Below are 23,553 nucleotides of genomic sequence, written 5' to 3' on the forward strand. Positions count from 1 at the left end.
GTATTTTATAGTTAGTGGTTTATCTGAAACACATCTGAGTTTGGTTCTTGAACTGGCATGTCCTAGCTGAATACCTCTGGACAATTCATGTATTGTTTCTCGGCAACAGTTTTATGATCTTTAAAGCTGACGCGATAATACCTACCTTTGAGTGTTGTTTGCAGGATTAAATGAGATACAGAGCAAACATTATTAAACTCCACTCTTTTCAACATTAGTTCTTATGTATCTGGATCACTTAGAGTGATATTCAAGAGTGCAGGTTTCTGGGATCCCAGATCTACTGGGTCAGAATTTAAAGGGTACCTCTGGTGGTTCTGACACTGGTGGTCCTCAGATCACACTCTGAGCAACACTTCCTTAAATTATATGCTCTTTCAGAGGACAGACTTTGTCTTCTTAACAGTCATGTCCTCGAGAGTGCCTTGAACAAGGAGTGCATTTAAAAGCTGTAAGAACTGCAATTAGCAGTTGATTTTTAACAAATAAATATTGCTAATAAAATGTAGGGGCCATTGGAAAAAGGTAACCTAGGAAATAATATAATCTACATAAATTGAGAGAAAATAAAAGGAAAAGAGCTTCTATAATACTTTTCAGATTAAAAGATGACTTCAAATGCCTTCTCCACTTTAATGTCCAGACTGAGGGAATCACCTGAGTGACAGCGTCCTCCTCACATTTCTTCCCTGTTCCGTCCCGCCACCACCCAGAAGGGTATTGTGGAATTGGCTCCCTGAAATCCAGGAGGGAAGGGAGGCTGTAAATCCAGGTCGAGCCACAATCCGTTTAAGAACAAGTGGCCGTAGTGTAGAGTGATCAAACATAATGCTGTTAGAATAATTCCCCACTGATTAAAGACAAGGTGTAAATTCCAGGGTTATCCTGGTGTCCACGGCTCTATGAAAACAGGTACTTTACATATTTAACTGAGAGAGGCTTAGCTTTTGAATATATCATTTCTTCAGTTTTGACATCAAAAGGATTGCAATTCTATACTGGGGAAAATAAAGGGATTTACATGTCACCCTTTGTGAGCTCATCTCATATTCTTATGATTCGGAGTTCTGTGGTATTGGGCTTATGGGTCTCTTTTTTCCTTCCTTTTTTTCTTTCTTAAGAAAATACGAAAGTTGAAATGTGCTTGAAATATTTTAAGACTTCTAAACTTGGATAGTGTTTCTAATATAATCAGATTTACTAGAATTTGGACTTCCACTGTTAGAAAACGTGGGAGCCCTAACTGTTTTAACTTTGAGCTGCGAGGAAGCCTGAGATCTCTCTCACAATCTACAATATTACTTAATAATAAAGATATTAACATCCTGGCCACTTGCTGCTTTTTATTCTGAGCATCTCAAAAGGACTTAAGACCAAACATTCTTAGAGAAATACATCTAATTGAGAATGAGGCTATGTGGGAAGAGAACTGCAACTAACCAGCTGAGTGACCTCGAGAATATCATGAAACGTTTGTGGGCCTCAAGTTCCTTAAAAGTAAAGGAAATTGCCCCTAAGTTCACACCCAGTTATGAAGTTCTATTCTTGTAAAACCATATGGAAGCCCTACTTGTGGGCCTGAGTACTTCTCCATATTTTAATTTTGGTAGCACTGAACTGATAGAGCATTAGAAGTGAATCCGAATTATACCTCCTAGGCATGTTTCTCTAACAGGGGTGGAAGTTTACGGTAGTATACCACAGGATACTTGAAGCCAGAGTGCCAACCGTATCAGGAGATTTGGAGGAGAAACCCATTATTTTATACTGAAAAAAATCACAAATGTATCAGGGGATATAATGAAAAAAAAATACATGAAAATCTAAAACAAAACCAGTATTTCTCCACAGCGACAAGTTCACAGCCCGATACTCAGGACTTGCACGTTCATTCTCCCACGTGTTTCTGAAGATTACTTGGAGGACGGGTGGAGAGGTACCGTGAATTCTTCTGAGCACACATGAGAAGAGAGAGGGCCCTAAATATCAGGTTGGAAATACAGTTCGCCATGACTGGAGCCAAGACTGGTGATCTCATCTTGTTTCAGAAACTGCTGAGGCATTAGCCCCTTTTCCTGAGGGAGTCAGTTGTGAACGTGTCTGTTTTTAGCCTCGCCCTTCTGGGTAGGATAGGTGTCAGGGAAACAAACATTTGATTCTAGTTATAAGTCTGTGCAGCAACGGGAAACAGATCTTGTGGTGCGTTATGCTGGGCGGCAGATTGGAAGAGTAAAACCTGGAGGATGTTCTTTGGGGAGGGAAATGATGGCACATGCAAAATGTGCCAGAATGGCTGACTCCCATCCTCCGTGCAGGACTCCTCATGGGAACCCAGAAACCGGTCTCAGAATAGAGGAGAACAGGCCTCTGGGTCTAATTTTATGCCTCTCTGTTTGTCATATATTCTAACTTCTAGGGAGTGGTTTTCAAAGTCTTCTTAACAACAGAAATCCTTACATGGGAGATTCATATACAACACAGATGAAAGTAGAGTTGTTCTGAGGAGGGAAGGTGTGGGTGGGTACAGTGGGGTCTCCTTCTCCCTGCCTGTCTCCTCAGCAACTCCTGAGCACTCTGGAAGATGGACTCCTCTAAGCAAAACGTCAGTGTATTGAAAGGATACATCTAATAACAGAACAAGACTTCTGGAGTGGCAGCGGATTGTAGTAGTAACTTCTGAATCTGGAATCAGATGAATTTGAGTCTGAACACCAACTCATCATCTCTTTGGCATATTATTTACCTCTCTAAGCTTCAGATTCTTCATCTGTAAAATGAGGCTAATAATTGTATTCTTTTAATTGGATTGACAGACGAATTACACAAGGTGATGTAGGTAACGTGCTTAGCAAAGACCCTGGCACAACATAAGCACCTGAGAGATGCTGCTATTACTGTTCCTATCGCAGATATTGCTCAAATTATTAATATTATCTCAATGATAAAACTTAGAAGAAGTTGCCTTAAGGTCTGTGTTGGGAAAGACTTACAGGTATGAGCTGAAGGCACGAGACTGTGATCATTAGTGGTGTCCACCATGGGAGTTTGCTAGAGGGTGAGATACCCTGGGGCCCATAACTGTCATCCTAACTTTAAGGGGAGAGGGGTATTTTGCCTTCCTCCCACACTTTTCTACAAGGAGATGCTCTAATATGTGTGGAGAATAAAATGGAGTGTGGGAGAACATATTCTGGAGGCACCACAGTGGCCCCAAATGTTTTTAGTGCAAAAGGATAAATGTTCTCTTTCTCTCTGAGGCTCCTGCTCTCATTGCCACATGGTCAGGAGACCAGCCAAGATCAAAAGGCACTCAGAAGAGGGAAGACAATGGAATTAGGGGCTAAGGCCTGACCCTTGGGCTCTTTTTTTCTGTGTGGCTGCTATGTTAGGAAGTCATCCCCACCCAGAGAAGGCCAAGTCGAGCAAATTGTACCTGGCTCAGAGGGAAGGGGAATAAGTGTGGGCAATATTCTCTGATTATTTTTGAAGTTCTAGTTCAGCTCATCATGGCTGGAGATTTAAGGCTGAAGCTCTGAATAGTATTAAAGTGTGTTTGCTTCACTGTGCCATATATCAGAAGCTGGGGCAGAAGGCCACTAGGTAGAGATTTAGAGGGTGAAGATCCCAGCCGGCCCCCTTAACGTAAAGGATGCTTTCTACCCTAAAGCGCCATTGCCATTTCAGTTGACCAAGTGCACGTCCTAAACTAAGCACTTACCAGGAATCCTCAAGGACAAGCTAATGGTCCAGTGTGGCTTGTGTCCTCATACAACCCTTCCCCTATATCAGGCCACAGCATGTGGCTTGTTCACTCTCCCACAGACTTCATCATGTGGCCTCAGAAGACTCCTGAGTTTTCACCTAGCTTATTTCATTTTCCAGCAGGATTAGATTGTCCTCTCCCTCTGAGAAGCCCATTGATACAATATCCAAAGGCAGCCTAGGAGGAAGGGGGACTCCTCACAAGCTCACAAGGTCACACTCATGCGGCCAGTGATGAGAGGCCCAGAAGCTGACTCTTATAACCAAGCTCCTGTTTCCTCTGCTGGCTTATGTGATGTGTTCACTGGTATTTGTTTATGTTCTATCAGTCCTTCTCTGCCCATCCTGCTCTTCCCACCAACTCTAAAGAGAACCTGTGACTTCATTCCTACCTGTGTGGGTAGTAGAGTTTAATTAAGGCTCAAGTTTAATTTAAGGCACAAAGCTGCCTCCTATCTAGGGATCTCTGAGGAGAACTAGGACCTTAAACCCATCTACACTTATCCTGCAGACAGGACCAGTTCATCAAAAGTCACCTCCTGCTTCACACTCCAGTCATTAATCACAGAGAAGATAATTGACCTAAAGTGACAGACAGTGATAACACGCTTTCCTTGACAGAGCCGCCTTCCCAGAACAGCAACCTTACTTTACTCCCTCCGGTACATCTCTCCATGGCTCAGTCAAGGCTGAGTGCTTCTTAACCCTTTAGGAAAACCACAGTCTACCACCCAGTTTAATGTTAAATTATCATTGATATGGTATTATCTTCCTGAGAGCTCGATGAGTTTGTGAGATCCCCCCAACCCCTAAAGGCTTAGAGGGGCAGAGCCCAGGGCAACATAATCTCCTTAGGACCAAATGACATTGAAGCTTCAGTCATGAGGGTGATGCACATGTCCTAGTCACATTCCCCTAAAAGTGCACACCGCACTTTTGAGGCATCCATACAATTCAGGAATGATGCCTCTTCTACATGGAATTCCAGAAGGCAGCAAGTTTATCAAACTGTGCTCAGAGCCTTGGGCACTTAAGCATTTGTATGTTGATATTCAGCCTTGTTGGAACCTTTCCCTTTGAAAATCCAGGTGGGAAGAGTCTGTGAGGTAGCGGGTTACAAGGATTTCCTTTCGAGGAGTTCTTGCAGCCATTCACAAATGGCTACACTCAGATTTTGCGTGTCTTTGTAAAATTCCCAGAACACACTGGGCATGCTCCCACCTCTGCCCTTCTTCCCTCTGCCTGCAGTGTTTCCTCCCCAAAGATCAGAATGGCATGTGCTCTCCTCTCCCCCAGAACTTGACTCATACAGCACCTTCCCAGGGCTGCCTCCCCTGGCCGCATTATTGAAACATGCAACTCCTTCCCCAAACCCTACATTGCCTATCTCACATCACCTTATCCCTCTATCTGTCTGACATACCTGCTATGCTCCTTCTTATCATGTCTATGGCAATCTCCTCCACCAGCATGAGTTCCACATGGGCAGAGACTTTTGTCTGTTCCATTGCTGCTGTTTCCCAGCCCCCAGCACAGTGCCCTGCACAGAGTAGGTGCTCAAAAGGTATTCATACAATGAATTAGTTCTATGTACAGAAATCCTGTAGTTGATACAAGGGATCGGCTTTGTGGTCAAAGAGATGCTGAGAGCTAAAGAACAACCAGGTGGTCAAACATGCACCCCAAGTGAGGGGCAAGGAGAAGAGAGAATTGACTTTGCTCTGAACAAAACTTACACCACCAAAGGCCAAAGCTTTTCCCTTAAACCCAGTGTCCCTTTACAGCTGCTTTCTCTGTAAGCTGTTGGGGATATTTTAGAGAGAAGAGAAGGCAGTGTTTCCTAAGCTCTGACACCAAAGGGCCTGATCTGCTGAGATGCACCTGAAGCCGAAAGGCAGTCTCTCTGCCACTTATGCCCTCGTTCATCCTGGTATCAAGTGTTCCAGCTCTAACACCCTCGAGTTTTTAATCTTGAAAGTGTGAAAATTTTGCTTCCCTTGTCCACTGATTGTGAGAAAAGATGGAATAATGTATGTGAATAAGCTTTCTTGGAAAATCAAAGAGAACTTAGAATTGTGAGGCATTATCATCATCTACCCAAGCCCTAAGCCATCCGTTCTCCCTCTGCAAGGGGCTTGGTCCTGAGGGCTCCTTGGCTCAGCTCTACTTACTGTGGCCAGGAGGGAATCCAAGAAGCTGCCGGAAAAGACAGTGCCTGTGGCAAAGGAAGTGCTGAGATGCAGGCTTGTTCCAGAGAGATCTCCTTCCATTCCACCAAGCTGTTCAATAAAGTGGATGTTGGAAGGATTTTCTGCAAATCAAAAGAGGCCAAAAAAAAAAAAAGAAAAAGAAAAAAGAACAAAGGTAGGCAGACAAGCTTAGAAATATAGGACTACCATACAAGGCAGGGCAAAAGGTGACCACTTAATCAAAGGATTTGATGCCTACTCTGGCGTCAGTGTGGGATCTACCTCTCCTTCAATACCTTTTCTTGTCTTTCCAAGTATCTTCTTCCTCTAAAGACATGTATCCCTCCTGGGTACCTTCATCATCAAGGGGATATCTTTGTGCCTCCAGCCCAGTGTCTCCAAGCAAGTGTCCTAATTGTCACCCGCATATAATTTGTCTTTCAAACAAGGACACTTTTGGAAGTAAAGGGGAGGCACTCTCAATGATGGCACTGGACAATAGGCATAAATAGAACATGTGATCACCCCAGTTATAGTCTTTTTTCATACCATGGCTTGGTATTTATTTGGGTTTCTAGAGTTATCCAGGCCCAGAAGGAGTTAAAGTAGTATCTCTCAAAACTTAATGTGTATATGAATCACCTGAGGCTCTTTTACAACACAGATTCTGATTCACAGGTCGAGCTAGGGTAGGGCCTGAGATCCTAGCGTCCAACAAGCTTCCAGATGCTACTGATTCATATTCTACACTTTGAGCAGCAAGGCCTCAGAGAATCATCCTAATTGAGGACAATGTAGCAGTGGCCAAATTATCCATTAGCATATCTGTATTGGCCCCAGGCTGAAACTCAGACCCTTGTGGGTGGCCTCTGAGGGAATGCAATTGGTTTTTGTTGGCAGTGTGGGCAGAGGTACTGATCTTCTTTGTTCCAAGTCTGTTGCTTCAAAAGTGTTTGTGTAGAGAATAGCATTGGAAGATAGAAATATCTCCCACCAGAGCAAAGAGAAGGCATGCTTACTTCCCACTATAAAAGATCCTGGTTCCCTAAGTTCTGGGTACCTCTCTTATAAAGCAATCCATGGTGGGTACAGGTATCACCTGGCCCTTCTCATGCCACCATGTGGGAATGAGGTCTTGGGCAACCAGAACAAAACAGTGACACTCTGGCTACTGCTATTGCTGTTAATAATAACTGCTCTTTATTTCTGACCCAGCGGTCTTGTGTCCTCTGCCAGCATCCATGAAACTGTGGCAGATTAACTTCTTAGTTTGCAAGGAGCACAAAGTCTTAGACCCTTCACAGTTCTTGACAGTCACATTACAGATCAAAAAAAAAAAAACCTACTAGATAGACAACTCAGAATACATTCCTGACTAAGATTGGATTATTCCCTAATTCTTTAATTGTTCCTTATTAAGTTTGGGGGAAATGATATACTGCTGGTATTAGTGAATCATTTTCCTCTAAGTACTACATATTTTTATAAAAGATGAGCAGTGTATGACTAATATCAACCCACATTTCCTATGTACACACACTTTCCTCTCCTCGCATTGCCAACCCTCAATGCACACACCTATCCCAGGATCCCTTGTCCAAATCTGGCTGTGTTATCCTAAACCAGCAGCCTCAGCTTCGCTAGCTATTTTCCTTATTTTTCTGTAGGTCACTGTACATTCTGTACCAAAGTGCTGGCAGTCAGACCTGTAACTCTCATGTAATTGTGACCCTTTCCAGCCGGAACAAGAACAAAAAAACTAAGTGAGCTGGCAGATGACTTGTCAGGCTAATTTGACAAGGGCCACCTAGTGCCAGAAAGCCTTTAGTTGAACAAAGACATAAGTCCCTGGAGAAGGACCAGATACACTTCTGGGCCCGTGAGAAGCTGGCTGGTTCCGTTCCAAATACTCTTACATTACAGTCTTCTAATCAATGTCCTTGGTATATATACACCTCGGAGTTAGAGATGGTTCAAAAGGTAGAAAAATTAAAAGTAAAAACTGCAGCTGACAGTTTTGAGAGGGTTACAAATGGGCTGGCAGGTACCAGTCAGGATCAAGAGATCTGAGATCTTCAAAGCTGGATCCGAAGAGATGCTGGTCCAGGATTCAGGGGGACTAGACTCTTTCCCACCTACTGCATTGTCACTCCCAGACAACTTGGTAATGTCACCTACTGATTCCTCTCTTTGTACCCTTGCTTCATTTCTGGGACTTCATTTCTGGGTTCATCTAGTTTGGTATAAGTCTCACTCAGCTTAGATACCCTGAATCATAGAATGCCCATTAGGAATCTTGCTACACTATAGAATCGAGTCAAATCACATGCTCAGGACCAGCTTTAGAGATCATCTTGGAGTTGGTCCAATCTTTGTTAAAGGCACCATTCACCTCTCTGGCATCTTCCCCTCTTTTCATCAGTTATTACCAGTATTAAATCCCAGTGTGTCCCCTAGTGCCTCACAAACATACCCCAAAATGTACCCAGTCACCTTCCCTGTCTTCCCTTCCCTTCTTTCTGTTCTCAGAGCTCCTCATATCTAGGAAAGTTTCATGTATGTGCATTTTCCATAAGGTGTTGGTGAGAGATAGAAGTTTATCCTGTTATTTCTGCATGGAGTACTTCCATTTCAGAAGAGCACCACTCAGAGCCGGGCTTAAGATGATACAGGGTGACTCCTGGGACACAAAATTTAAGGACCCCAAGAGTGAATGTCTCCTTAAAGTCTGCACCCTGGGTGCCTTACTTTCCTCACCCCAATGCCAGCGCTGCTATCACTACAGGAAAGGAAGCTGCCTGACCTAAGCTCCATGATGGGTAGGTAAGTTGGTATAGAGAGCTCCTTTCTAGCAGTCTTCAAGTCCATGTCCCAGCCTGTGGGAGATTCGCTCTCAGTGAGACTGAGCCAGTTGCTGGTCTCCCTTTTCTGATAACTGGAAGAGTGGAGAAAGCAGATGCTATTCCTGCATTCTGACACCCAGATCTAGCATGCTTTGCTGGATGATGTCACCAATTGGGTAAAAGCCTGGTGTAAAGTCCAGTCAAGCACTTAATGCTCTCTAGGCCACGTTCTGGTTCCCCAGTCCTTGGATTGTGGATTTTAAAAAGAAACTTGGAACATGAATCATGGCTCACAAAGATTTGTCCCTTGAATTTTGTCTTTGAAACACAACTTACTCAGTTCAGTGAGAATGGGGATTCTTCTGTAGTCTGATTTTTCAGAATATCCATTACAGCCCCTTGAAGACTCTGTAGACAGATAATAACAAAGAAGAAAAGAGATTGACAAATGTAAATAAAGTGCCTTGCAAATGTTGACAAGGATATAGAAGTACACCGTGTAACTTAAATACTTTCTCTTGGCAAAGTTACTGTCATGCCCAAATCCTAAATCCTTCCGCATATTTCCAAAAAAAAAAAAAAAAAAAATTTGGGCCTCCTCAGCATCTCCTTTTGAGACATATGGAGTGTTGTGTGTGTAAGTGTGTATGTGTGTAGGTTTTCTAATTGGCACTTCACATGAATTACAAAAAAGACAAAGCTCTCCCAGTAGTTGCTTATTGACATCATAAGTAAATAATGATTACTCTCCATGGAGTGGTGGTGCTGAACAATGGCTCAGGCAGGAAGTGCTTCAAATCACCTCCATTTGCTTGTATAACCTTGAGGAAACTGTGAACAAATAGCTGTTCCATCAGTGCTTTTGGAGACATCATGACTAGTTTCTGGCTCTTTGAGATCCTCTCTGGGCTGGATCACTGCTCATGTCTTCTTTCTTCTTCAGCTGAACTGGCTGCTTCCCATCTCTGGTTAGTCTGCCTCACCTGGAATGCCTTTGGAGCTCCTTAAAGACTGGGTAGAGTGTCACTAGGGGCCTCTGACCTTTGAATTCAGCTACAGACAGACTTCCCTCCTGCCTTTGGTCTAGTCTCATCTAGTCTCTCCAAAAGAGAGCGGATGCTCAGCACTGGTCTGAAACACAGCATGATCACATGATGAACCATGAAGAGTTTCAAAGAAAAAAAGCAGGATACCAGAGTTTGGGTCTCCAAATTAAAATAAAAAATGTAAAGAAAGAAAACAGAAGAGAGAAATGGGAATCGGGGTCTCGTTAACAAACAAAACCACACACAAGGATCTCATCAGAAGTTATGCTTTAAAACTGTTGGTTACCTTTCTTGAACTTTCCCTAGAATATCACGTAATGGGGAAAAATACTGTGAAAGTTAAAATTCTACTTGTAGTTAAAATTCTCTGCTGCCTTGGAAGAAGGTGAAATATTTGGAGGATCCTTTGTTTCCTGAGCCAGGTAGGTGGCAGGGGAGGGAGAGTGAAATGTGGAGTGAAGGGAGATGAGCTAGGTGGTAAGACAGCCCAAGAGACAGACAAAGAGAGGCTGTGGAGATCTAATCATGGAGATGGGGATGTGGAAAGAGAAAATCCAAAAAGAGATTGTTTTCAGAAAGAATGCCACTTACTACAATATTTACCATCTCTTCCATCTCCCCAAGAAGTATTCAATAAAAAGCCTTCACTTCTTATTAATGCAGAGTAGAGCTGCTTATATTTTTGATAGCCACTAAACTTCTGAGTCATGCTTCAAGGACGATTCAGGGTAAAAACAGAAGCCCCACGGGAAGAGCTCAACACATCTGGTTTACAGTTAGACCTGACCTTAGTAATTTAGTAAAACCCTTTAACTTCAGGTGAGGGAATGGAAGTCCATTTGCTTCTGACACTGGCTGAAGGACAGCAGCTGACTTTCTACCTTAACTCCATCTTTTCCTTGTTCACACTGCTATTTAAGAGGAAGATTTACATTGATGGCTAAGAGTTCAGACATCCTAATATCCTGGTAAATCTTATTCATGATGGGATCTGAATACCTTAAGCTGTTTTCCCTAAAAAAGTCTTTGGGGATTTCCATAATGCAGGAAGACTTGGGGCGAATGAGATTCTACTTTATTCCCAGAACTGTGAGAGATGGTTTATGTACCTTTCCTCCCTTCCTTCCTCCCTTCCTTTCTTCCTTCTACAAATATTTAGAGTATATACTCCATGCTAGGACTGTGAAGAGTCCCTGCCCCAGAGACATACCACATGTTGCAAATACAAAATTTTTCCATATAGTGATGGGGGCTGCAAAAAACCCAAACCTTTACGTGGTAGGTTACTTTAGACAGGGTTTGAGGAGAGGCTTCTCTGACAGTGGAACAGAGTCCTGAGGGATGAGAAAAATTCCCTCCAGGCAGAGGGAATGGCATAGGGGACCTAAGGTAGGAAAGAGCCAGTATAAACAGGATGAAATAGGAGAAAATTCAAACTCCCTATTGGCCTGCAGGACCCTATATGATATTCCCATATTTGTCATGAGTCACCATTATGGTTTAAAGAAGGGAATTGGCATTATCTGATAAATATCTGCAAAAGGTCCCTCTGGCTGCTGTAAGCAGTAGAAAGAGTAGGGAGATAAGAATTATACCACGGTCACATCAAGTCTGTGAATTAAGTGTGTTTAGATCGCCTTTGAAGATGGGAAAACTGACTCAGGCTTTACATACCTTGCCTAAGATTATATAGCTTAGAAACGGTGGATGGGTTTTCATACTCTGATGAGCACCAAGATCAAAGCCCATGCCATTTTTAATTTGTAGCCCTACTAAAATATACAAAGTTTGGCTGGCATTTTCAGTAAGACATTGAGATCAGTTTCCCTCAAAGAGGAAATTCTCCTTTGAACCCTACTTTTTGATTCCAGTTCCCTGAACAAAGGGCTTGGAAAATCCTAACTTTCAGAGTCAAATGTTCTCATTGGATACAGACGTATCCACATCGGCTAAAGTGACTGCTTAAATATCTGCTTCTGACACCAGCTGAAGGATGGCAGCTGACTTTCTGCCTTAACTCCATCTTTTCCTGTACAGCAATAGTTAATTTGAATATGTGTCAGATCATAGCCTGGGCACATTTTACTAATGTCAATATTTTTGCTACCTAATAGTACACAGTATTATACCTGAAATCTTCCAGGCTGGCAGGTTGCTATTACAAAAGATTGCTTAATTGTAGATTACTACTGTACATTTAAATTTCAGTAGCATATTAAGTTGTCAGACTTAATTACCGTTATATGTTTAGATTATGCCACAGATTATTTAGTTCAGTACCTAGGTTTGCCTACCTGTTCTCTTTATGACGTGACAGGGCAGTAATTACAATATCACTGGAAAAGCTGAAGTTTTCCATGGAGGTGTCCAGGAGGCCCAGCATTCTTACTGATCCTTTGGAGAGTCCTGATTCCGTTGTCCCGCCACCCCCAACATCTCTTGGTGAATCACTGTATGCAACAACCTTGATGGTCCTAGATGAGCTTCATATGCAACTTTATTATGACCGTGAAGGTGTGGGAAAGCCTACTAATCCCACAAAAGGCTCACCAGGTAAGCCAGGGCAAGGTTTGTCAATCTCCGTACTATGGACATTTGGGGCCAAAAAGTTTTTTATTACTTGGGACTGTCCTGTGCATTATGGGATCTTTGGCAGCATCTCTGACCTCTACTCACTAGATGCCAAAAGCATCCCCCACGTTGTGACAATCAAAACTATCTCTAGACATTGTCAGATGACCTCTCAGTGCAAAATTGACCCTGGTTGAGAATCACTGTCCTAGAGGAAGGGAAAGAAAATTGTGCATCAGCCAGACTTATGTTGGTGCTCAGCACGGAAGATGCTTTCTACCTCCTGGAAGAATTTCACCATCATTTATACTTTCAATTCTTGGATGTGGGTATTCCTGTTTCCACCTCTTAGGTATGGTGCAAGAGGAGTATTAATATGAAATGGAAAGAGTGGTTAATAGAACCAAACAAGCTTCTCTGAGGATTGGGAATTTCTATATATAAACTCCAGGTAGATTTCTATGATGCCAGAGTAATTGGTGAAGTTCTGAGTAATAGTCCTTTGCTATTCATATGTGCTGACAATGTGACTTTACTGATGCTATAGCACAAGATAAACAGAATTTATGACCTTCACTAGGTGGCACAGTAGAGCCTTTCTGGACTTATATTTCCCCATCACACAAAAGGGTATGATGACATCCACAGAAGGATGATACAAGACCTGCACAATATATTTTTCTCTAAACTTTCTCTTTTATCTTTGAGGAAAGCGCCTACTCATACTTCATGAGATTCAAATACTTTGACAGTCCTTCATTTTCTCTTCCTTCTTTCCAATCCTTTTTCCCTCTGTCCTCTATTCCTTCTACCAATCCAGTTAGTTGTTCCTTTAAGGGCAACCTTCTAGCCTATAAAAGAGTACAGGACACATCATACTTCAATATATTTTTGTTGAATGAATGAATAAATAAGAGAAAGGATGAAAATCATTAGATATAAAGGAAACTAGAATTAAAATCATAGGTTTATATCTTTCTAGCCTACATAGGATGTGAGATTAAAATAATATAATAACAGGAAAGACAAGTCACCCAGATGATTAACTAGACGGCTTCTCCTGTTGTCATTTTATCACAAGCTTTTATTGAGTGGGCATTTTCATTTGTTTATTGATGATACTGCCTTTAAAGTGAATATTTCTTTTCTTCCCAATTACAGAAAGTTGCAAGAATGATACACACATATACTCACATTCACACACCACGCACAGATCTTTTGTAAATCTGAGTGACCCTAATTGCTAAGCTAAGGATTCACAAGCTGAACACAACAGCATTTTCATGGATCTTCAGATTTTCTCAGCAGAGGTATGGCTCACACCTCCTTAGTCTGAATTTTCATGGTACTGTGATATTCATGAGGTGCTTTGCTATTAGTTCTGCTTTGCAAAAACTCCTGAAATCCTGGGTGCTGAGTGGTGTTTGGTTGCTTAGTGAGGGTGTGTCAAGTAGCTGGCTCAGTGCACCTACCAAAAATTAGACTAGATTACTTGTTTATTCCTTTGTCCCAAGAACCTTATATTTTCCTTCCTAGCAACAGTGCGTAGGAGTCAGAGAGAGTTCTTTTGTATTTCCAGTTTGACTCATGAACACTTTTATCCATAGCCATAATCATGAAAGCTTTACAATGCCTTTGACATCTGACATCTCCAAGTTCCATGCAAAGTGGAATAGCTGTGGTCACCAGCTATGTGGCCAGAGGACTGAATACCTGAGCTTGATTACAGAGGATCAACAGCCCCAAGGGAAATGGCTCTATGTATGGACTCCAATCATGGTTTACCTTTATTTCTTGAATTGAAAATCTGTTTTAGATACAGAAAATTATTCAGTAACAGTACTTTCATATTAGGTTGAGTGGCTAGTAGAACATTTGTAGAAAGCATTTTCCCATTTGGGGAGAGAAGGGAAACCACAATTTTGTAGTGGGAATTTACCTCAAGCACATTCTGGGTAGTGTGACATGTGTGGCAACTCCTCAAGAGTCCAGCTCCCTGGCTCATTGGCTTTAATTCAATAGGTGTGTATAAAGCATCTACTACTAGTTGTACTAGGCACTGAGAGAAATACAAAGGAGCAAAAGACACGAGCCCCATCCTGAAGACGTCTCCATTTCTCACTGTCTCTTTCCAATTTGAAGCTGAAACATGACATTTTCAGTCTATAGAAATTGGAACGGACCTTAGAGATAATCTTCTAAAATTTATATAGTGAAAGCATCTTGAAGAGATGAGAATATATGTCATTCTCTCAACCATGAAACTAAGAATAGTATCTTGAACATCTATAAGATCCAATGAGAATTGATTGACAACAATAATACCTGTTGTTAATTATAATAATATACCAATTGTTATGTTCACTGATATTTGATCAATAACAACAATAATAGCATTTACAATTTTGTGATTTTCCTTAAAATGGGGAAACAGTGTTATGTGCATTCATTTATAAGAGATGAATATCATTTTTCATTTGACTTAGGATTCCCAAGGACTGAGCTGTCCACTATTTCTACAACAGCATTCTCAGAGTTGGAAGGGATCTTAGAGGACATCTGGCCCAACCTCTCCTCCTCCCCATGATTAAAGTGCTGCAGAGAGGAGTTAGTTCTCTTTCCTTATTCCATTCTCCCTAGCCTCTTCCTGTTAGGGCGTTGTTCTTACGTGGCTCCGAGGTTGTCTGGGTATGGCACCTAATCTTCAATGATCCGATGGCGAGGGTGGCCATGATGGTGTCTGTGTCTGCCAGAGTCGGGCTGCTTGCTGACTTGGATGGGGAGGATAAGACAGCACACATAGAACATTCCTCTATGTTGACTGCATGGAGGTCTCCAGAATAGAGTGCAGATCCCTAATGAGAGAAAACCAGGTAAATAAGGGACTTCCCAGATGAAAGGATCTTATATCATGACTCATGGTGGTGGATCTTTGTGAGTAAAGTGATTTTTGAGCCAAAGCCTCTCCAGCCTCCATTGACTTAGTGCCTGATAGTTGACAGATTTAGCCTCATCAATCATTAATATCTTAATGTGACTAAATTTCACAGACCCTTTTCTGAGAGCATGTTGGGTGACACAAAAGAGGGTGGGGATGGAGGAGCCTGAATCCATTTAGATGACTCAGGTGGGAGCAGAGAAGCAGAGTAAGGGTAACAGTGGTGAGGAAAATTCAGAGGAAGGAGAAGTTATGAGTCTAAAGGCAGATTCTGCATCCTTACAATTTTGCCTGTAGCTCACCCTGCTTGTACTCTCCAGATTAACTAGCAAAGTGCTGGTTGCTTCTTTCCTTTGGTGGAGAAACAGGGATAGATCTGGTCCTGCCTTCAGGTAGCTTAGACTTGAATATTGGTAATTCCTAGCTGGGTCTGGAGACTTCTGGTCATTTTCTTTTCTTCTTTTCTATGGACTAAAGTATGGGAGCAGGGCAGGGAACTTTATGGTGGCTTTTTAAAAAAGCAAACAAAATTTACTTTTTGAGAGAACCATTTTTGAAGTTTGAAAAATACTCCTTACATATTGACAGCATTATTTCATGAAAAATCAAATGCTTTGGTGGCATTTCACACCACACATAATGGCTGTTTTTCATCCGGGAAAATGGTGGCATATAATGGGATACAGACCTATGAAGCTTCAGAGAAAATATGATAACAACCACAATGCCACATTTGCATAGTGGATCCATTTCTCAGAAATGTAAAGCTAATTCTTCCTTTTCATTCATCTATCAAGGACTGCATGGCGTTATGTATTCCATAAAAGCCGTGTCTCCAGAAAAGATGAGAGAGGTAGAGTGCAGAGGCTGGCCGGTATCAGCTTAGGTTCAGCCATTAAGTCAGAATCAGATTCAGAAATGCAGAGAAACTCTGATCTATAGAAAGACTATAAAACATAGTTATAAACATAAAACAGAGTGGCCCCTCAGCATAAACTCAGGAGCCACAATGTCTGGATTTAAATCCTAGTTCTGCTACTAACCTGCTGTGTAAACTTGGACAGGTTGCTTACTCTCTCTATCCCTAAAGTTCAACGTCTTTAAAATCTACCCCATATGGTTATTTTGACGTTTAAATGAGTTAATATATGTAAAATGATTAGAACAGTTTCTGGTACCAATAAGCACTATATAACTGCAAGCCATTTTTATTTTATTCTTGTTATTATTAATGCTAGTACTGTTAGTGTTATTATCATTATAAATATTCACTATCCCTTATGTGATACTTACAGGCAGAATGTATATCTGGGGAAAATTCCGAAGAAATCGCCATTCTCTCTGCAGGTAATCCAGAGAGCCAATGAACACAATGTCCTTCAGCTCCTGCCGGGTATAGTTGCTAGCTCTCAAAGGCATTACAAAATTCCGAAGCCCCATCAGCGTTGAGTGGGCGTCTCCAAAGATACATGCTACAACGTGGTTCTGAAACTCATGCTTTGACTTGTCGCTTCGTTTCTAAGCATAAGCATGCCAGAGTCTGGTCATTTTTAGAAACAAGACAAGAGTCCCTCAGAGAGGGCTCCTTCCCCTCATCCCAACTCTTCTAGGTACAACCAGAGGAGCACTTTCATGAGGATAATACAATTTTGCAAATTGCTCATAAAAAATGGACCTTATCAACAGTGTGCAATTATACTTTTTATCTTTCTGCGGAGTTCCTTCTTATTTCACTGTTTTTAGTTTTCTATTAGCTTGAAGTGCATCAATTAAAACTCAGATCAGCATCATACCTCAAGGTGTGAAATCACTGAACCAAATGGAGAAAATATCTCTTATTTTCATTATACATTTTTAGCCTTGTACATGCTGTAGGAAGCTTCAATGAAAAACTAAAACATTCCAAATTCCATTGCTAAACTTAAGTCTTCTAGAGAGCCCTAAAAATTACATCAAGCTGTATAACATGTTGCAGTTTTCACTGGCTTTTCATACAAATGAAAATACATATTAGTTTGAACCACATGAAATTGACTTTTTATGGGTCAAAAATGGTTGAATATTGTCAATTTCGTATGGTTTAACCTCATACACTGAACTGATTGAATAGACTCCAGAGCTGAGGGAAATCATCATGCAAAACGCACAAAAGAAATTAGAAGGTTATAAAAATTCCATTTGATCCCAAACATTTGACTATGTCTCTCACTATCATCAGCATTGCCAAGTGATAACATCTCCCTTATACCTCTAAGTCGAAAACAAAATAATATTCATGATGAATATTTAGATGAGATTTCCCCCACATTCATGGAGACTTTTAAAAACAATAAATGTAACTTTAATAAAAAAGAATGTTATTCCTGTAGGAAACTTATTTTAAGCCTTGGTATGATTTCTTTCAGGGAATGAATCAATCATCTCTCGTGGCGCTGGGATGGAGAGGAATGAGTACTCGACCTGGAGTGAGAAGAGCTGATTCTGTATGCGGGTTTCATCATTAGTTGCATGACTATGAACAAACTAGTTGACATCCCTGACCCTCAATTTCTTTAAGTTTAAATGGTTTAAAAATAAAAGTTCATTCTGTTGTGGAAATTAATTAATAGATTGAAAGTATGCTGTTTGACTCACTATTCTTCAATAACTATTAATAAGATCTGAATCTTATTGAATTCCTAGATTTCCAGAGGAGGACTCTTGGAGGGTGGTAGAGAATAAGTTAAATGTATTTAAAAGGACTTCCTCTATGAAGCGTGTCCTACATTCCTGAGCACATAAAGACTCAGAATATTTCCAGTGGGTATATCATTCTACCTTATGCCAGTCCTTAGCTGGGTTAATGACAAACTTCTATGAAACAGGAGTGGATGAAATCTAACAAGATAAATAAGTAGCATCTGACATCTCAACAGTTAGAGTATGTCAAATTAGCATATACTGGGAAATACTCTTTCCAAAGGGAATCATGTTCTGAGGGGGAATAAAGCTACTTGTCTGGAGAGCCTTCCTAGAGAGTGATATAAATCTTAACCAAACCTATTAAATAATTGTCTCTAGCTAATCTGATTAGTTTTAACTTGAATAATGAAGCCTTTAACAGTATTTAATGTAACATGCCTGAAGTCCAACAATTGCTCTTGTAAGTAGAACTAAACAATTAGAAACAAGATACATGGCAGAGTGCATTACTGTGCACAGCTAGAGAGGCAATTTCTCCAGGAAACTGTGGCACAAAATTGTCTCCCAATTGAGAGAGATGGTGGCTTTTGGGGGAAGAGGAGGATGCAGTGTTCGTTCAAAGTAACTTAAATCGACTGCTTCCCCTGGACCCTTCTGCAAACTAAACCAAGTTCAAAGCCTCCCTGAACTTTGCAATCTGGACTTCTCCCCTCCAGGGCCACAAGTTTTGAGACACTTAGCATTTCTTAAACTAGAAGCCCTTCTAAATGTATCAAGAGACTCAGTGGGTGTTCTGAACTGTATTCCACGTCAAGTGTCATAAGGGGGAGATCTGTTACAGCAACCTGACTGCGTGCCTAATAAATATGGCATCAGAGAACGTCTGTGATTTCCATTTCTTGGTCTCTTGGATGCCTCCATCTGCAACCAACTTCCCAACCTCCTCAAAGATTTCCCTCCCACTGAAAACATGTTTGGCTTCCTGCTCAACGGATGTTTATTTTGCTTAGTTTAGAATAAGACATACTTGCTAAAATGGTGAGTTTCAGCAACCCAAATAGCCTTCTAGTGGATATGACAGCACTGACAATTTTGTGCTTCTGATCAAATGATTGATCTGCTTTTACGAAAATTGGAACATATTCTGACAGGACACTGGCACTGAGCCACAAGGATCTTGTGTGTGTGTGTGTTTAACAGAAAAAAGTGAACTAAACTACTTTTGGAAAGCAGGAAAAAATATATAATTATCAATTAGTCATAGTTGAAAAAATGATATAGAGTTCATACAATATGCAAGCAATCACTTTTATTAGTTAAATTTACCAACTACTGCTTGCAAAGTAGACCACTGGGATTAGACCCGAGCTTCCAGTTCTGGAAAATGAGAATAGATGGGGATCCAGAAGACTTAGGGCATAAGGCTTTTTATTTCTTAGTTGCTGACACTTTAGTGAGCTGAGCTGGTTTGCCTCCTTGAAAGGACAGAGACAGGGACAGGATTCTAACACAAGGATTCACTCATGTTGTACGGGGAGGGGAGCACCTAGGAAATACATTCTTGGTGAATGTGTTAAGTCTATGTGTAGACAGCTTTAAGAAAATCTGCTATAGAAAATCCAAACTTTAAAACTAGTCAATTAGGGGGGCCAGCCCTGTGGCATAGTGGTTAATTTCGCATGCTGTACTTCGGCAGCCTGGGGTTCAAGGGTTCCGATCCAAGGTGTGGACCTACACTTTGCTCATCAAGCCATTCTGAGGTGGCATCCCACATACAAAACAGAGGAAGATTAGAGCAGATGTTAGCTCAGTGACAATCTTCCTCAAGAAAAAAGAGGAAGATTGGCAACAGATGTTAGCTCAGAGCCAATCTTCCTCAACAAAAATACCCCTCCAAAAAACCAGTAAACTAGGAAAATGATTACTTACTTAAAAAAAAAGAGGAAAGACTGCAGAGTTCTTGTAAACAGTATATTTCCCTGGTGCATTTAAATTAATTAGATTTAGTAGCAAAACATCAAAGTTTCAGGAGAACGTTATTCTGAATAACTGACTCAGCTAAACTGTTAATGGAGGGAAGAAGTAGTTGAAGAATCTGATCTAATTGTTTTAAATCCTAGCATATGACCTACATAGTCTTTGTCAAAAGCCACATCTGTTACCTTGCATGCAATTTGAATGGCTGATGAGGTATGTATTTTCCTTCAAAATCCACAGTTTACGAAGAGAAATGGCAGGTACTTAGGACTAGCAGAAGGACATCATTTACCCTAGGAGAAGGTCTATTTGATTTGATTTGGTGCAAGATAACCTACCAGAATCACGTTCTCCAAAGCGGTTGCTTTGCACCAGTGAAACATGCCAGTGCTGTCAAGCTGGCTAAAATCTTGTTGCACTTCATGTGGAAAAGTCCTGAATAGGGAGAACAGAGAGTTAGCCTGAGAACATTTGGGGCTCTGGTGTAACAAAGCCAAGATGTCAAACTCGTTAGATCCTTGAGCCCAAAGCAAAGAACAACACGAAGAGAACAGCCTCAGGTTTGTGAGGCTCCAAAATAAAGATTCATGTCTGAAGCACACCAAGAGCTGAATGCCGACTGTATCACAGCTGAAGACATACTAAGCACTTTGGGCACAAGGCCACAAGGATTGCATGTGTGTTTAACAGATCCATCAGTCTCTCTTTTTACCTTAGGTTATATGTGCCTTGAAGGTAGTCATTTCTGCTCTTAATTTGGTTATTATCATGATGCTGCCATTGCTTGGGTGAAGTCATGAGAGGTGTCCTAGGTACCTGAATACAGAACTCAAAAGGCTGTGAGATTGAGTCTTGCGTGGCATCTCTCTCCTTACCCTGTTTTCCTCTGCTCTCCTTTCCATATCTTTCCTTATGAGCCAGTGTTGAAACATTCTTACTTATTAAATGTGTTCTGCATTCTTTACAGCTTCCATCACCAGCCTACATTGGGCTAAACTTTGCTCTAATATTGCTCTAAGTTCGTGGCTAAGCCCTCTATGTGATCACCCCACATTGCATTTAGGCACAACACTTATCATGTAATATATTCGGTCACCAAAAGGGTTAGATGATCTTTGGGAGAATCCAACTCACATCCTAAGGAATGTACATTTGCTTATTAGAGAGGAGACCATTCTAGGATCACAGAAAGTTTAAGGTTAGAAAGGACCTATTTAAGTCAAGAGAATCTAGGTGTGGCCTGCAGAAAGAACCTCAAAATCCCAGGGGCTCAACACAACATATGCTACTTCTTACTCATAATATATATTTTACTCAGGTGAGCAGGTGTCTCTGCTCCATACTGCCTCTCAGAGTCTTAGGGAGACAGAGGCTCTATCATCTTAAGCCCACACACCTGGAACACACATCCTCCTCAGTTATTAAGGCACAGGAAGAGAAAGAGAGTGGAGAGTCAAGCCCAGGCTTTTAACTGCCTTGGACCAAAGTGGCACACATCATTGCTGCTCACATCTCATTGGCCAGAGCTAGTCACATGGCTCCTGCTAACTTTAAGGGGGCTGAGGAACCTGGGAAACAACTGAAATATTCAGTGAGCATTTTTGTCTCTCCCAGAGACTTTAAAGAATACTCCTTATTTTAGGGATAAAAGTCAAAGAGCTAACAAATTGTAAAGCTGGCATTTGAATATAACGCTGAGGTTGAGATTACTGGTGCTTACAACATTCAATTCTCCTTTCCTTCCTTACCATAGGAGCAGTTAGGTGGGACCACATGACTAGTTCTGGCCAAGGAAATGTGAGAACTGATGGCTGACATAGTGAAAAGTCCCGGTGTGATTCTTCAGGCTCTTTCCTAACCTGCTATAGATACGACCAGCCTGACTGCGTGAGTGACAATGTGGAGCAGAGTGCCCTTTCCTCCTTGACCCGTGCTGGATGTGTAACATGAACAAGAAATGCACCTTTGTTGTGCTAAGCCACTGAGATTTTGTGGTTGTTACCACCGCCTAAGTCCATCTTATCCTAACACAAATATCTTTTCTCAAAACATGTTCCATGGAATATGTAACCAGAGAACTCCTGAGGAAATGTTTTCTGTAGCCAAATAAATCTTGAGAAAAGTTTCCCCTCTTCGAGATTCATACTACATTTTAGCATATGGAAGGTTCTGAAAAGTCTTACAAAAAGGAAATCCTTTAAAATTTGTATACACCAATGTTTCACACACTTATTTGACCCCCAAAACGTTTACTATTTACTATGTACTTGTTTTATTTATTTACTTACTTATTTAAAAATATGTTACTATCCCTTGATACATCTTTGGGGACACACTGTACTATGTCACACTATAGGTTCAGCTCTGGTAGCTTATGACATCATTCTCCTGTGAGATTTTACTGTATGTCCTGGGAGAAATACAACCTATTACTCTCTGTGCTGAAGGGTTAGGGATTTTCCTCGTGAACTAACACAGCCTGTTATCCAACGCCTGGCCCAAAGACTCAGACTCCAATATAATGACTAGCAATTTTGCTCTCTTTACCCAGGTTAGTTTCTAAATTGCTATCTTAGGCCATAATTTTTCAGACAAAGGGACTTACTTAAACTTGGGTTGAAGTGTCAGGCCTAAAGTAATGGGATAGAGAGAGGACCCAGACAGGGAAGCTGGGGTGGAAGGATGGGGCACTTGAGAAGGGTTTGGAAAAGTAGAGAAGCTAATTGCTAACCCGATTGGCCAAGGCCTAGGTGCATTTCTTTATTTTTCTCTCCATTTAAGATCTACCTATAAATTTAGTGGACTGTGGTCATTTACCTAGCCAAAAGATGTTGTAAGCTTCAAGGTCAGCTTGACCAAAATAGGTTACCTTGTTCATTCAAGTTAACATGCCTTTTGGTGGTTTAAATATTGAGAAGTCATGAGTCCCAACACAGAATTCTAAGAGCCACACAACACATGCTCTCTTAATGGTACTAGACAGGACCAGTGTGATGGCTTTATGCCAAGCTTATTAAAGAGACTCACCAGGGATCAGACCTAAGACCTGAGTCTGGTTTTGATTTTTATCAGGATTTGGAGAACTGGCTATGTTACTCATTCATAGAAACTTCTCTTCTCTCTATGTGCAGTTTCCTAGACACTGTCCCTCAGATGTTGATATAGTGTGGCTAAGTTATCTTCAGGGAAATGGCTTCCTGCTCTCTGCCTTCACCACTCCAGTCTACAACAAATGCTCCTACTTTTCTTCTGGTCACTTTCTGCAGTTTTTTCCTACTTCCTCTCCTCTTCCCTCCTTCCTCCCCCAATGAATGGAGAGTGCTTGGTCTGGAAATTAAATGCCCTTTTGGCAAATGGAAGATGATCTTCTTCCAAGTACATTTTAACTTGACTCAGAATAGCAAATCAATCACTGTACACCTTTCTATCATAATAAAAGCATGATCTATGTACACAAGCTGTCACAGCCAACATCTTTCTTCATTCTGATGTTATGGAAAACAGATATGCCTTAGAGGAAACACCTGTTGGAGCCCTGCATAAAA

At 41.2% G+C, this 23,553-nt stretch overlaps 1 protein-coding gene across 1 annotated transcript in view; it reads right to left on the reverse strand.

Annotated features, from left to right (window-relative positions):
• KCNU1 (potassium calcium-activated channel subfamily U member 1) overlaps positions 1-23,553 on the reverse strand; it is a 150,779-nt gene that overhangs the window by 7,319 nt on the left and 119,907 nt on the right. Inside the window, 5 exon segments of the mRNA XM_046648812.1 lie at positions 5,934-6,073; positions 9,131-9,202; positions 15,080-15,266; positions 16,643-16,867; positions 20,347-20,443. Of these exon segments, the coding sequence (XP_046504768.1) occupies positions 5,934-6,073; positions 9,131-9,202; positions 15,080-15,266; positions 16,643-16,867; positions 20,347-20,443 (721 nt within the window).

This window comes from Equus quagga, chromosome 22, assembly GCF_021613505.1.
Source record: "Equus quagga isolate Etosha38 chromosome 22, UCLA_HA_Equagga_1.0, whole genome shotgun sequence".
Classification (NCBI taxonomy): Eukaryota; Metazoa; Chordata; class Mammalia; order Perissodactyla; family Equidae; genus Equus; species Equus quagga.